This window comes from Chiloscyllium plagiosum, unplaced genomic scaffold (assembly GCF_037043375.1).
Source record: "Chiloscyllium plagiosum isolate Xiang-an unplaced genomic scaffold, Cpla_swu_hap1 HiC_scaffold_35, whole genome shotgun sequence".
Lineage (NCBI taxonomy): Eukaryota > Metazoa > Chordata > Chondrichthyes > Orectolobiformes > Hemiscylliidae > Chiloscyllium > Chiloscyllium plagiosum.
In genome coordinates this window covers 25,833,701-25,848,121 of record NW_028270173.1, presented here as the reverse complement: position 1 = coordinate 25,848,121, position 14,421 = coordinate 25,833,701, and the positions used below count along the sequence as shown (strand labels likewise).

The 14,421-nt window shown below is 42.5% G+C and overlaps 1 protein-coding gene across 1 annotated transcript; it reads right to left on the bottom strand.

Annotated features, from left to right (window-relative positions):
• Positions 1–2,384: 2,384 nt before the first annotated feature.
• On the bottom strand, positions 2,385–13,157 carry LOC148140478 (uncharacterized). Its single transcript, XM_087979425.1, has 5 exons — positions 13,018–13,157; positions 12,146–12,278; positions 8,766–8,891; positions 5,035–5,099; positions 2,385–2,927 (listed from the first exon to the last, which is right to left on the bottom strand). Exons 2-5 carry the CDS (start codon positions 12,195–12,197, stop codon positions 2,631–2,633), a joined length of 540 nt encoding a protein of 179 aa, XP_087835551.1. The 5' UTR covers positions 12,198–12,278; positions 13,018–13,157; the 3' UTR covers positions 2,385–2,630.
• Positions 13,158–14,421: the final 1,264 nt, after the last annotated feature.

Sequence of the window (14,421 nt, the reverse complement as noted above, 5' to 3'; positions counted from 1 at the left end):
GACAAATTAACCTAATTTGAACAATTTTAGTATCTATAAACAGTGTTGTTTGGGTATGTCTTTATCGTTTTGTAAAAGAAACAGAGAAAATCCGGTTGGAGCTTTCTTTACCTAATTTTTTTCTATTTGTAGTAACTTGGATTAAACTATGTTTGGTGGCAGTTGGAATGTATATTTTCAATTTCTAAGTTAAGATATACCAAAGGATAAATGAAGTATTTATTCCTTTTTGTAAAAAAAATTAAAATCATGTTAGTATTCTATGGTGCGTTTACTCACTTTTCTGCTTGTTTTTGCAGTGTGGCTCCATCTAGGAGAAGAGAAAATGCGTGGGATGGCTAGATGCCCACTTATGGGCAGTTTGGGATGGGTAATTGCCCCCTCCAGGCAGGGGCTGACTTCCCCTATTCAGCGTCGTTGGCGCTTTATACGTTGGTTTGCTTTTTGGTTTTCGCTGTTTTTAATTTTTAATAGTTTTGTCGGTTTGTTAAATGTAGTGGTTTAAGTTTATGTAGTTTTTATGTTTAATGGATTATGTGACACTAAGGCTCAGCAATTTGTGGTTTGAGTTCCTCCTCTCTGGAATTTAAATGTTACTGTTGAAGGTTATGGCTAATGACTTAATTAAATAGCATACCTGAAATATCAAGGGAAGTCGCTGACCAATTAAGAGAAAGAAGGTACTTTTGAGTGTTAGAAAGGAGAAGGTAGATATTGCTTTGTTACAGGAGACACACTTGGATGAAAGGGAACATCTGAAACTACAGCAGAATGGCTTTGACCAAGTTTATTTTTCATCATTTAATTCCAGAAGTGGGGAGTGGCTATATTGGTTATGAAGAATATCCCATTTAAGTTGCTAGAGTGTCTTAAAGACACATACAGGAGGTTTCTAATTCTTAAAGGCTTGATAAATGGGGAAGAATATTATGTTTTAAATGTTTATTGCCTTCCAGCTCACCCCCTTAAATTTTTGGAAGGCCCGTTTTCTAAACTGATAAGTTTTGAGTCCCAGCACATCATCATGGGGGAAGATTTTTAACTGTCTCATAGATCCCACAGTAGACAGGTTGCCCAAAGGTCCCTCGAAACTCTCTCTACAAACTAACCTGTTGGTGAATCAGTGTGGGGAGTTAGGGTCGTGGACATCTGGAAGTGTCTCCACCCTACAGGCAGGGATTTTATGTTTTTCTTCAATCCGCACAGATGTCACATTAGGATTGATTTTCTTTCTGACCCTTGCAGCAACCCTGGATTTGATGGCATCTTGTATGATTTGTCATATTACCATCTCTGATCATGCTCCAGTGTACCTTATGGTTAAGATTAAGGATGTTACAGTGGGTTCGATGCACTGGCGAATGGATCCCTTTATCCTTAAGGATAGTAAGTTTGGGGAGTATTTCTCTAGGGAATTTTGGACATTCCTAGACATCAACTTCGGCTAGGTTGGTCATCCATCCGTCCTTTGGGAAACTGCCAAAGCCTTTGGCAGCGGGTTAGTTATTTCCAACAGCAGTAGAAGGGTGGGCAGCAACGTTTCCTTGAAGCATGGTTGAAGGCAGCCGAGTAGGCTTACTTTGACAGACCTTCATTGGTCAAACTACAGAGGATTATGGCGCTGCAGTCTGCATTAAATTCCGTGCTCACTCAGATGGCAAAGAAGGAGCTTGCTTTTACAAAGCAAAGGTTATAAGAGCATGGTGACAGGCCAGACAGGTACTTTGCAGTTCTCGCAAGGAAAAGGAGTGCCCCACAAGCCATTACGGCGATTAGGGAAGGGCCTGGGAACCTGGCATGTGATTCTCAAAAGATGAATGTGGCGTCCCAGGGATTTTACTCTAAGTTATACCAATCCAAGGGCTGTGAGGAGTGGCAGGCCAAAATGGAATCATGTTTTTAAGGATCTAAAACTCCCTGGCATGACTCCTGAACAAGAGTCCTTTCTAAACGACCCCTGAACAGAGCAAAAAGTACAGGAAGCTTAAAAATATATTTTAAAAAAGGCACCTTGGTGGGCACATGATCTGGAAGGGTTTGGAGTGACAAAGGCCAAATGCTGGCAAATGGGCTAGCTTAATTTAGAATATCTTGTCAATTTGAATGAGTTCAAGTGCAGGGTCTGTTTCCATGTTGTACATATCCATGACTCTATAGGAAAAATAGGCCTAATGCAAAAACATTTCAGATGGACTGCCAGGCCTTGAGCCCCAAAGGGCTATGCCTCACAGCGCCAGGGACCCGGGTTCAGTTCCCGCCTCGGGCAACTGTCTGTTTGGAGTTTGCACATTCTCTCCGTGTCTGCGTGGGTTTCCTCCGGGTGCTCCGGTTTCCTCCCACAGTCACGAAAATGTGCAGCCAAGTGAATTGGCCATGCTAAATTGCCCCTAGTATTAGGTACATTAGTCAGAGAAAGATGGGTCTGGGTAGGTTACTCATTGGAGAGTCAATGTGGACTTAAGGGACCGAAGGGCCTGTTTCCACACTGTTGGGAATCTAATCTAATTAGGATAATTCAAAAGTACACTCCGACATCTATTCCAATCTATAATTGGGAACCAGAATTATAAATCGTGCCTCATCCGATTGTCATTTTGTTTACGATTGAGCCCAATTATTGAAGTTTTTGATTAACCGCTCGTTTTGCAGACTGAAGCATATTCACATGCGCCCTCTGCCGAGAAATCTGTTGGGCGATGTCTGAAGGAGACTTGCCGAGCAGACTCCGTATGTCTTTGTTCGGCCCCAGAGCAAATTCCGTGCGTGTCCGTCGGGAAAGCTGACGAACAGCACCCAGCCTGTCCCAGGTCTTCTGAGTGCGTCTTCGTCGGAGTTGCCCGTGGATGTTCAGGTGCTTCTTCGCCTAATATCGTGATATTCAGCTGTGCGTAGACAATACGAGACCCCTGTGAAGGAGAGTGGCCAGCCTATCGGAAAATAATGTGAGGCTGTGAAGGACGCTGACAGAACCCCGCCGCGTTTGGTCCTGTCCCCACCACCACTGCCCTGGCAATTTTCCCCTCACCCCACACCAATAGAGAACTCGCTGCATCTGAAATCCAGATAATTTGTGAATCGATTGTCCAAAGCGAAAACAATCAAATGTTAATTAAACTAGTACAGGAATACTCATATTATTAGAACATACGGCCAAAAGTCCAGAACTGGGCAGGTCAGGTGTCCGTGGTGTCCAAGGCTGTGCAGGTTAGGTGGGTTAGTCATGGGAAATACAGGGTTTGGAGGAGCTAGTGTTGGACTGGGGTGGACAAAGTTAAAAATCATACAACACCAGGTTATAGTCCAACAGGTTCATTTGGAGGCACTAGCTTTCGGAGCACTGCTCCTTCATCAGCTGGTTGGTGAACAAGCAGCGCTTCGAAAGCTATTGTCTCTGAATAAACCTGTTGGACTATAACCTGGTGCTGTGTGAAATACAGGATGACAGGGATAGGGCAGCATATTGGGATGCTCTTCAGAGGGGTCGATCGAATGGCTTGTATCCACATTGCAGGGTATCTATGATTCTATAACACGTGGGAGCAGATTTAGGCCATTCGGCCCATCGATAGCGCTCTACTATTCACTGAGACCACGGCTGAGCTGATAATCTTCCACATCATCATTCCCGATTCCACTTCTGCTTAAAAATCTGTTTACCATTATAAGTCCGCAACAGGGTAGGCAATGTGGACGCGACCCGTCTATCCGGTTAAAAATCACACAACACCAGGTTATAGTCCAACAGGTTTAATTCGGAGCGACCCATCTCCGGCATCTCCGAATCACGTCTATCCGGTGACATCTAATTGCTATGGTTTGGTTTTGCAGCAACTGGATTGTCATGTTCATTATAAATGGGGAAGGCAAGTTTGGATAGCACGATATGAGGAAGCAATTGAGTGACAGAATCCTACCCCAACTCTCAGCATGAATGCAACAGAATAGCATGTTAACGCGAGGATCATACGGCATCATTATGCCCGTGGATATTAATCTGACTCATTGCCAGCCTAACCCTCAGCATTTAGAATACACGGAACTCCGCCTTTCCAACCCTAGAGCTTACTGTCACTCAGTCCTAATTAGCCTTGCATTTTACTTTTACTCTGTGCCATGCCAACCTATGTGGATCAAATGAAGAGAAAATGAGGTCTGCAGATGCTGGAGATCAGAGATGGAAATGTGTTGCTGGAGAAGCGCAGCAGGTCAGGCAGCATCGAGGGAACAGGAGAATCGACGTTTCGGGCGGATTCTCCTGTTCCCTAGATGCTGCCTGACCTGCTGCGCTTCTCCAGCAACACATTTCCATATGTGGATCAAATGGCTGACACTATCCCTTCAGCCCTAAGTAAGCTGGTAGCATTATTGTGCTGAGCCGTAATAATTGAAAGAAAACATTTCAATTCCAAATACCGATATTACAAAGTTTCTGTATAAACTGGAGTAAACTTCCAAAATTCCAATAACCCCTTCCCAGTATCCGGGTTTTCTGAGATCTTATATTTCAACACTGAAAAACGGGGATCAGAAATGGAAAAGATTGTTTGGATTTGACGTTTCAATTCGCTAATCATCTAAAGGATTTGATGGACATTACCCTCCTCTCTCGCTCTTTCAAACAGAGCAAGGAGTCAGATCTTTCAAGTTGAGCTAAACATGTTTCAGTAATCTTCTACTGATCTCGTGCTGATTTGATTTACGACATCCACCCTTTCCCACGTCAAGTTAAGTGAACATACTCCTCCAATAATTTGTGTTTTTTTGTTTGAAAGCTGACAATTCAAACTCTTAACAGCTAGCCTCTTCGAAAATTTTCCTTGTTAAATTCCTTTCTCCTTGTTCTGTACTGCCCCAGTGTCATATAGAAGAACCAATCCCAACATGTTACTTATAATAAGAATAATCTTAGATTAGCAGCGAAGCGGTTCCTTGTTGCGGGCAGTCCCATCTTAGACCCAAGAGCCAGCAAAAACAGCAATTAAATCAAACAAGCTTTAAAGAGAGAGAGAAAAAAATCAAGAATTATCATAGTACCTTGCGCGACAGCTCTTGGTTTAGCCCGGGAGAATGTCTGAGGCAGATCGAATCGGCGCAAGCATCTGGAAGGAAAATGAAGAGGGCACCAGATTAAAAACATTCGGCGCACGCGTTCACAGAACCATTCTCTGCATATAAATTAAATAGTTATGATAACACCTCTGCATTTGTCGGGATAGGGTTTAAACCGTAGCCAGTGTATCATTTTAACGCCTTCGGAAGGCTCACTGGACTCCAACAACTCCGCTTGCTCTCCACGCGTGCTGCCAGACCTGCTAAATTATTCCAGCAATTCCTGATTTCCCCCCTCCCCCCCAGTATACATAGTTCATCCAGTTGCTATCACTTTAAGACGTGTTATGATTTAAACTGGGGTGTTATTATCGAAAAGTATGGCGCTTGAAAACCACAGCAGGTCAGCCCCAAACGCCGATTCTCTTGCTCCTCCGATGCTGCCTGACGAGCTGCGCTTTTCCCAGCGCCACATTTTTCGACTCTGATCTGCAGAATGTGCGGTCCTCACCGTCTCTCAGATGCTATTGTACAAGGCAGGTCCAATAATTAAACATAGCCTGATAGAACATTAGTGTGTATGATGTGAGTTTGTCTGGGTGTGGTATGTTTGCGTGGGTGTGTGCCATGTGTGTGGTGTACGCGTCAGATGTGTTAGATGCGGTGCGTATTGTGCATGTGCGTTATTGGCGTGTTGTGTGTTTGTGTGTGCTTTATGTCTGCGCATGTGTGCTGTGTCATACAACATGGATACGGGCTCTTCGGTTCAACCAATCAACGCCAAACATGTTCCCACATTACACTAGTTCTATTTGCCTGCACTTGGCCCAAATCCCTCCAAACCTTTTCTATTTATTAACTTATGCAAAAATCTTTTAAACATTTTAACTGCACCTGCATCCATCACTTCCTCTGGCAGTTGATTCCACACATAAACCACTATGTGTTAAAAAAAAGTTACCCCTCATTTCACCTTTAAACCTCTCATCTCACCTTAAAAATATGCGCCTACTTTTGAACTACGCCACCCGAGGGAAAATACTTTTGTTATTCACCTTGTCTATGCCCTTGCTAATTTTAGTAACGCATATAACGTTAGCCCCTCGACCTCCTGTGCTCCCGCGAAAAATGTCTTGATCTCTTCAGTTTGTTTTATGTCCGAAGTGTGCCTGAGTGTGCAGTCAAAGTTGATTGCTCGTCATTGAAATGCATTCACACCATTTTTTTAACAGTTGGACCAAATGTTTGCTGCACAAAATAAGATCTTAAAAAAGTTATGTGAAAATTGAAGGCAATTGAATGATCTTAAAACACTCAGTAAATAAAGTTTCAAACTGTTTGTTGATTACAAGCTCATGTGCAGAGAAAGACACTCCTCTTTCAACTTAAATGATTCTTTATAATGGCCTTGCCATTGACTGTAGACCATAGAAACAATTTGATGAGTTCCAATAAAAACAAGTCTTTCATAAATTCAAGAGCTGATACTTTCTCAGTTCTAATAATCTGCTGATTTCTAATCAAACTTTCCTCCTGTTGAAGTTTTGCAAAATAAGTCCTTCAGTTAAGTTAACAGGTTCTTCTCCAGGGACACAAAAGCTAACTTGCTTCTGAACTCAGCTCTGGTGTTTTCTATACTTTTTTTAAAAAATCAACTTGTTTGACGCTGTATTCTTCTGAATCAAAAATAATTCTTATGGTCTAATCTGTTTATTTTCTCGTCATAACCCTAAAGTATAAATATCTTGTTGCAATGACACTAGTGAGGTCAGGTGTTGCTTTCTAAAATAAATTGAATTTTGTTCACTGTTCAAGAAGGACTTGCTGACCGTCAAAGAAAAACTTCACAGGTCACGCATCAGCTTCCATTTTGACATCCAAATCCAAAAACAAATTAATATTTATTAAGTGCACACTGTCATTAATTGTAGAATGCAGACTAGATTTGAACAAAGTGAATTACATCACCCAAAAACACCAAAACTGTAAGAAGTATGCTGGAGTAAAATAATGCACAGACTTGACAGTAATAAAGCAGGCAAAACTTTCACAAAGGGTAAGTTTGACTGTTCTGGAGATATCAGAGCAATCAATCCTAGATTACAAATAATACGTTAGTCTCCACTAAAGCAAAATAATAATAAAACAAAAAATACTGCAGATTCTAGCAATTTAAAATTTAAAAAAAACAACAAAAAAAACATGCCGGAGAAACGCAGCTGCTGTGGAAAGAGAAACTGAGTTAATATTTGGAGTTGAATTGAATGCTTCTTCGCAACGCGAGAAGAAGAATCCTGCTGGACTAGGTTTATCTTCAATCACGCTGCACGACTTAATGAGCTGTTGCTGCTGCACTTTTTCTACAGAAGCACATTCGATTTCAGTTAGATTTTAGATTAGATTAGATTACATTATAGCGTGGAAACAGGCCCTTTATGTTGTTTTATTTATTTGTTCACAGGATGAGGGTGTCTCTGGCTAGACAATCATTTATTGCCCATTCCTAATTGCCTTTGTGCTGATGGCGGTGTATGGAACCCCTGTGGTAAAGCATTTATGGTATCTTTCAGTAACACCTTCCAAAGTGACCCCTGCCATCTTCAAGGGCAAGGTCAGTAGATATATGGGAATACTACCGCTTACATGTTCCCTCCCAGGCGCCCAAAAGGATCAACCCAAGGATCAATGGTTCTTGGAAGTACAAACAGATTGGATTGTGCCGGAGCGACTTTTATATAAGATGAAAAAGTTATCTTTTATGAAGAAAAAAATAGGAGTGGGATGCTGCAATTGGCCCTGTCAATAGAGCTGCGCTCGATAATAATTCACACCAATATTCTGAACATGAATTTCAAATGCAGCAAGAAACCGTATTAGGTAAAACAAAAAGCACACAACAGCAGGTTATCGTCCAGCAGGTTAATTTGAAAGCACTGGGTTTTCGAGCGCTCCTCCTTTATCGGATGCTCCTTCACATCAAACCATATTAAGGCACACCTGCTTTAACTGAGGAATTTTCCTTAACTGAGGAACTATGCTCTTGCTGTAGAGTGCAACGAAGGTTTACCACATTGGTCCCAGTTGTGATAGGACTGGTGTATGAGGAGAGGTTGAGTTGGTTAGGACTCAGTTCATTGTACTTCAACTAAATGAGGGGGAATCTCATAGAAACCTATAAAATTATAACAAGCTGGATACAGCTGGGAGGTTTCCCATGGGTGATGGAGTCCGGAATTAGGGCTCTAAGGATAAGATGTTTAAGGATAAAGAATAGACCATTTAGGTCTCAGATGAGGAAAATAATCCTTACACAGAGATAGGTGCGTAATTCAGTACCATAGAAAGCGGTGAGGCCAAAAGATTGTGTTTTCAGGAAGGAGGTAGATACCGTTCTTGTGACTAAAGGGATTAAGAGATATTGGGCGGGAGGGGATTTGGAATTAGAGTATTGAGCCTGATGATCAAATATGATGATCATATTGCATCGCAGAGCAGGCGCAAGTAATCGAATGGTCCACTGCTGCTCCTATTTCCTATGTTTCTGTGTTTCTTGATATGCACAGCTCCATTGGGAAAACACAGCTCACCCAAGACATGTTGATTTTCATAAGGGAAAAGAAAAGAGTAAATCCCTTTATGTCCTACTGTTGCAGTTTTAGGCTGATTCCACCCAGGAGCCGGGGCCTGGAATATGGTTCGCAAAGCAAATCACTCACCGATCCGCCGTTTAAAGAGGTAGAGGCAGCAACACGCCAGCACGATGCCGATTGCAAAACCCAGAATGATGTTTATGGGAACTGCATTCCGAACCAGCCAGTCCCCGCTTTCTTCGAAGTCGCTTCCTGCCAGAGAATTGTGATTAAAACCGAGGGCGCTTGAAAATCTCCAAACTAGGAATTATTTCAAAGGCATAAAAGGATACCGCAAAATTTACCTTTGAAAAAGAACAACGTCTGGTAGGTTTTTGGCAAAGTTGAAACCGTGGGAATAAAGGGACAAGGGGGAGACTTCCCGAATGACCTGCATCGACACTGTAGCAATTCTAGATTTACATAGCAATACCTAAAATGAATGAGCTTAAAACTTGACTTCAAGAGTTCATAATTTAAGGTGACTGTTAAAATAACGAGCGATGAAATCAGGAAAATATAATTCCCGACAAAAGAAAGGAATTTATACAGTTTATAAGGGTTACCAGACCAGCTACAATGGAGTCATATGGCAGCCGGGCTCTCAGCCCGGGTTGGGTTAACAAAGCCTCTGTCAAATGGGAATATGACGCACAAGTATCATAGAATCATAGAACCACAGAACTGGCAATTCACAAGGAGGCCTTTCGACCCATGCAGACACTGGAATGTGGAGAAAGTGGGTGTGAGTTGGAAAAACTGAGCTGCTAGGGATGTTTTTGTTCACTCAACGAATTGCTGTCATTTTGAAGGAGCTGTTTGAAAAAGTGGTGGGAGAGAATGCGAAATAAACGTTAAAGACAACAGAAAAGCAGAGTGATAGGAAATGGTAAAGAGGGATGATGAAATGAGTGGACATTTCAAATAGCTAAGAAAAAACCCAGAAAGATCCCATTCTAGAATGAGCGGTCCTATATTTGTTTTGGAGCCAAGAGTAATTTTCATCTATTTGGACCGTTTTATTCATATTCATTGGAGAAAATGACCTCAGTTCTATAGTGCAACCTGTAGAAAGCCGCACACTAACATCGATAGGACACCAAGAATTACTTACAGGCGTCAATTGCAACTAATACGAGCACAGCTCGGCGTCTCCATCAAGTCTTGCACACCATATTAGATTAGACTACTAACAGCGTGGGAACGGGCCAACAAGTCCACACCGACGAGCAACCCATCCAGACCCATTTCCCTACATTTTACCCCTGCCCCTTACACTATGGGCAATTTAGCATGGTCAATTCACCTAACCTGCACATTTTTGGACTGTGGGAGGAAACCGGAGGACCCGGAGAATGTGCAAACTCCTCACAGGAGGTCGCCTGAGGCGAGAATTGAACCCAGGTCTCTGGCGCTGTGAGGCAGGAGTGCTAACCACTGTGCCACCGTGCTGCCCATATTAATTCATAGGCATGCGAAAACAAAAGCAAAATATTGCATTTCCTGCAAATTTGAAATAACATCGGTAAATACTGGAAATCAACATTCACAGACCACGAATTCGGGTCTGAACCATAACTGTGCTTCTCTCAGGACAGATGTTGCCAGAGCTGCGAGTATTTTCCAGCGAGCAACCCTACTCCCTAAACCTCAACCTGAGCTACAAACCTTCACAAACCTTGCAGCAAATACATATGTTTCAGGGCAGAAAGTACTTAATTTTCTTCACAGTGCGCAGAGAAATCTCCAGAGTCCTGGAAGATCGCTGTATTGAACAACAAGAAAGTAAGAAAATACTGGACATCAAATAAGTAACATTATTAAGGTTCTAACCTCTTATTGAATCTTATCTACTTTGTCAGTATCTTTGGGACACGTATGGATGACGGAGATTACCGTGGATAATTCATTAAGGTTTTTATCACCACGTTTAAAATCACACAACACCAGGTTATAGTCCAACAGTTTTAAATGGAAGCACTATCTTTCGGAGCGACGCTCCTTCGTCAGGTGATAGTCACTGTCACCCCGATGAAGGAGCGTCGCTCCAAAGCTAGTGTACACCCCAGTCCAACACCGGCATCTCCAAATCATTTTTTCACCACTGCAGCCTCCTTCCACAATTGCAATTCAACATTGCGTTTACACTTGCTGTCTCCAATACATGTCTCACTACCATCACGCCTCACTTGGAGGTCGCCACTGACGATGTTACCTAGCCAGGTAATGAAACGTCTACATATCAAAGCGACAGCTCAGTGAGCAAACCTACACCATATACATCAGAAAGATGTTTATGGCAAAATATGTTTATTTTGTTGCTCGAGAAGTGAAAGGTCCTAATAGACGAAAATTACCTTTTATTCTTGACTCCTAAATATAAAACATGGCTGTTCATAGGACCGCTCATTCTAGAACGGGACCTATCGGTTTTATTAGTTATTTGAAATGTCCACTTATTTCATCATTCCTCTTCACCATTTCCTATCACTCTGCATTTCCTTTGTCTTTAAAGTATATTTCAAATTCTCTCCCGCCACCTTTCCAAAGAGTTTCTTCAAAATGACAGCAATTCGTTGAGTGAACAAAGACTTCTCTGGCAGTTCAGCATTAGCGGGACGTGAGGTCTCAGAAAAGTAACAAGACAATCGGTGAACAGGAATTGAGAGAAGTTTGGGTGAATTGCGAATAGCTAACATGGATTCAGGACAGCCAAACCAAACTTGAGAAAACGGGTTTGAAGTTCTAACACAGAAGTTTGTTGAAAACAATGCAAAGGGCGTTTTTGCTCGGTAATTTAAAACTTCGTTTAATAACGCCATGGCTGAATTCTTGATTTCCTTCTTAAAATATTAGTCCCCAAATTGGTATCAATGGGTTTAAGATACTGCGCAATAAAAGGAGGGATGAAGATGTCACGCTCATCTCAATACATTACTTACAGGAGGGATGTGACAGCAAGACAGAGGGTGTAGAGGGGATTTACCGGAGTGATGCCTGGGCTGGAGAGTCTCAGCTATGAAGAGAGATTGGACAGACTGCGGGTTGCCTTCCTTAGATTTGAGAAGACTGAGAAGGGAGATGGTTGAGATGAAGAGAGTTATGTGGATCATGTGTAGGCAATAAAAAAAGTCTTGATTGAGTGCTCAAGACGGTCTTGGGTGGCTGATGGAGGGCAGGTGGCACAAATTTAAGACAAGATGCAGGAGGTTTACAGTTAGATGTGAGGAAAAGCTTTTTTCGCCCAGAGGGTATTGGGAATCTGGAACTCACTGCCTGTCAGTGCGATGGACAGGAACCCACATAACGTTGAAGTAGTAATTAGATAGGCACTTGAGATGCCAAGGCACACAAGACTATGGGTAAGTAAGGGAAATGTGATTAGCTGGTTAGGCGGTAGTTTTTGATTAGCATGGACAAGATGAGACTAATGGCCTTTCGATGTTTAGATCGCTATGACTCATTACCTGGAAGTGCGTGGATATCTTCATTTCCATTGCCAACAGTTGTGCTTTGCATTGTTGAATTGTGCTGGAAGGTCTGGTTATGCTGTCCGGAGTCTCCACTCTGTCTGTATTTGCATCACCTCTGGAAAACTTCCTAAAATGGTGAGTATTTCAACACAGGATAACTGCCTCCACTAACATACAGTTAGTTTAATTTACATCAGAATTTAATATTGTACGAAATGTGAAATAATAGATTCTGCCAGTTTATTCATCTTGCATTGCAGTCAATTTCAAATGCCGCATTTTACAGCAATACGAACTTATCAGTATGGAAAGTTGTTTCCAATTTTCCAATTCCCCTTCTTTTGCAGGTTTCATTCAGTTGCTAAACAACTGACAGAGAAACTGACTTATTTTAAACAAATGATGGGTGAATTTTATTTACATCTAAGAGAAAATGCATATTTTAGATACATTCTCTGGACGTGTTGGGTTGTTTCGATACAGTAAACGATTTTAAATATTCCAACCTGCAGGAGTTCTGTGGAGGACCCACAGCCTGTTGTTAAACACGCGGCCGGTTTAGCATCCTCTCACAACGCTGCGTATAAAGACAGCGGTTAAACAAGAAAGAACTAACAACACCAATGTTATTGATGACAGGATTCCAACCGTTTGTAAGGATAATATGCATTAGTCGTTTACTCGTAATATTGAACTATTTCATGGCGAACAAGCTCAGGAAAATGTGGCCGCTTACAGTGGCCATCAATGTGCTGTCGAATAATATGGTAAAGGACTTGCAGAGAGCGGGAGTTTGGTCGCACACAGGAAAAGCGAGCAGTAGAATTCACAATGTGTATCTGCACACCAGCCGCCACGGGACTTACTCAGCATCATTCGACAGCCACAGGGTGGGCTGTTTGGATCCCGAGTTGATGTCAGCTCACATCTCCAGGAGGGAGAGTTCGCCCCTTTGACGATATTCTTCTGAGCAAAATGGTGATGTCCTGCACAAGTAACCGTCAGACCAGAGACTCACTCATTGGGTCAGCACTGGAGAACTACCTTTGGTTTTCACGAGACAGACGTGGGCGTCGTTGGTTGGACCAGCGTTTATTGCCCGTCCCTTCATCGCCCTTGAGCAAGTACCCAACCGGATTTTGCGTCTCAGAGCTGCAAGAGTTAACGGTCAATTTACAAAAGCTGACATTGTTCTATTCCCTCTTTGGTCACAGTTACCACTCACAATCGTCCCTCCAGGAACGACAGTCTATCGCCCTGTTTGCAAATTCAGGAAACTAACAGGGACAGCGGAAATTCCATCCCCCACCCTCCCATCCAGGTCCCATCAGGCCATCCATGTTCATTTGATACTGGGGGGGGGGGGGGTATTGCGCTTTGGTGGCATCAATTTGACCCCCCGCCCCCCTCCCTTTACTCATTCTGTTTGATATTTGTTCTGGGGATTATGGGCGTTTGATTACTTCAACTGACTACATTAGGGCAAAACTCATTAGGCGATTTTAATCCTCCTCCTATCTGGTCTTGAGGTTGACTTCCACGCCTGTTTCTTTCAAGGTTAATTGAACGAGCCATGTGTAAGCAACCTTGGAAAAGGCAAAAGACCTCCACACTGAGGGAGGGAGAGGCCGAGATAGAGAGGGCAAGAACGCCATTGCTTTTTGTCTCTCCTGAGTTTCCCTAGACAAATTAATGGTGAACATTTATCCTGCATTTTTGCTCCAACTACGGGCAAAGGTAACCCAAAGTCCTACGAGGGTGAGAGTTTCAATATATTCTTGCTTTAAGATGGAGCCATGATGATTTTACCCAAGTCAGGATGATTTAATTTGATAGTTTATAAACCTTACATGAGCTGGTTGCAGTATGTTCCATGCAAATGTACTTGCAAACTGTAATGAAATGGTGCTATCACAGAATCAGAGACAATGAGAGCCAGAGGATGGCATTCAGCATCAAGACTTGCTGAGTGCTTAAGTGAGCAACGTTGTCTGCTCCACTTTCCAGAATGCGCAACATAGCACTTCTACAAGTCTCGAGCATGTAAAAGGTCCGAAATATTTCTTTCCCTTTTTGTGTGGTTTATTAATCTATTGTGAGTTGTAGAACCTTGCTATGTGAAATCCTCTGAGGTCTGAATGATTTATCTGAGTGTGCTTACAATGTAAACAGCACGGACTTATTACAGTGGTTTGGCATCACACTTAAGCTACCGTTACAGTCTAAGTATAGCCCTTGCTTCATTGTGGGTTTCAACCAAACTGCTGAGA

What these genes read in the sequence shown, in the direction of transcription:
- LOC148140478 (XM_087979425.1), bottom strand. Translation starts at nt 12,197, where the DNA reads ATGCAAAGCACAACTGTTGGCAATGGAAATGAAGATATCCACGCACTT. An exon ending in CCTCTTTAAACGGCGGATCG is followed by an intron (nt 5,100 to 8,765) that starts GTGAGTGATTTG and finishes TTTTCCTTCCAG; the next exon opens with ATGCTTGCGCCGATTCGATC. An exon ending in ACCAAGAGCTGTCGCGCAAG is followed by an intron (nt 2,928 to 5,034) that starts GTACTATGATAA and finishes ATTTTCCGATAG; the next exon opens with GCTGGCCACTCTCCTTCACA.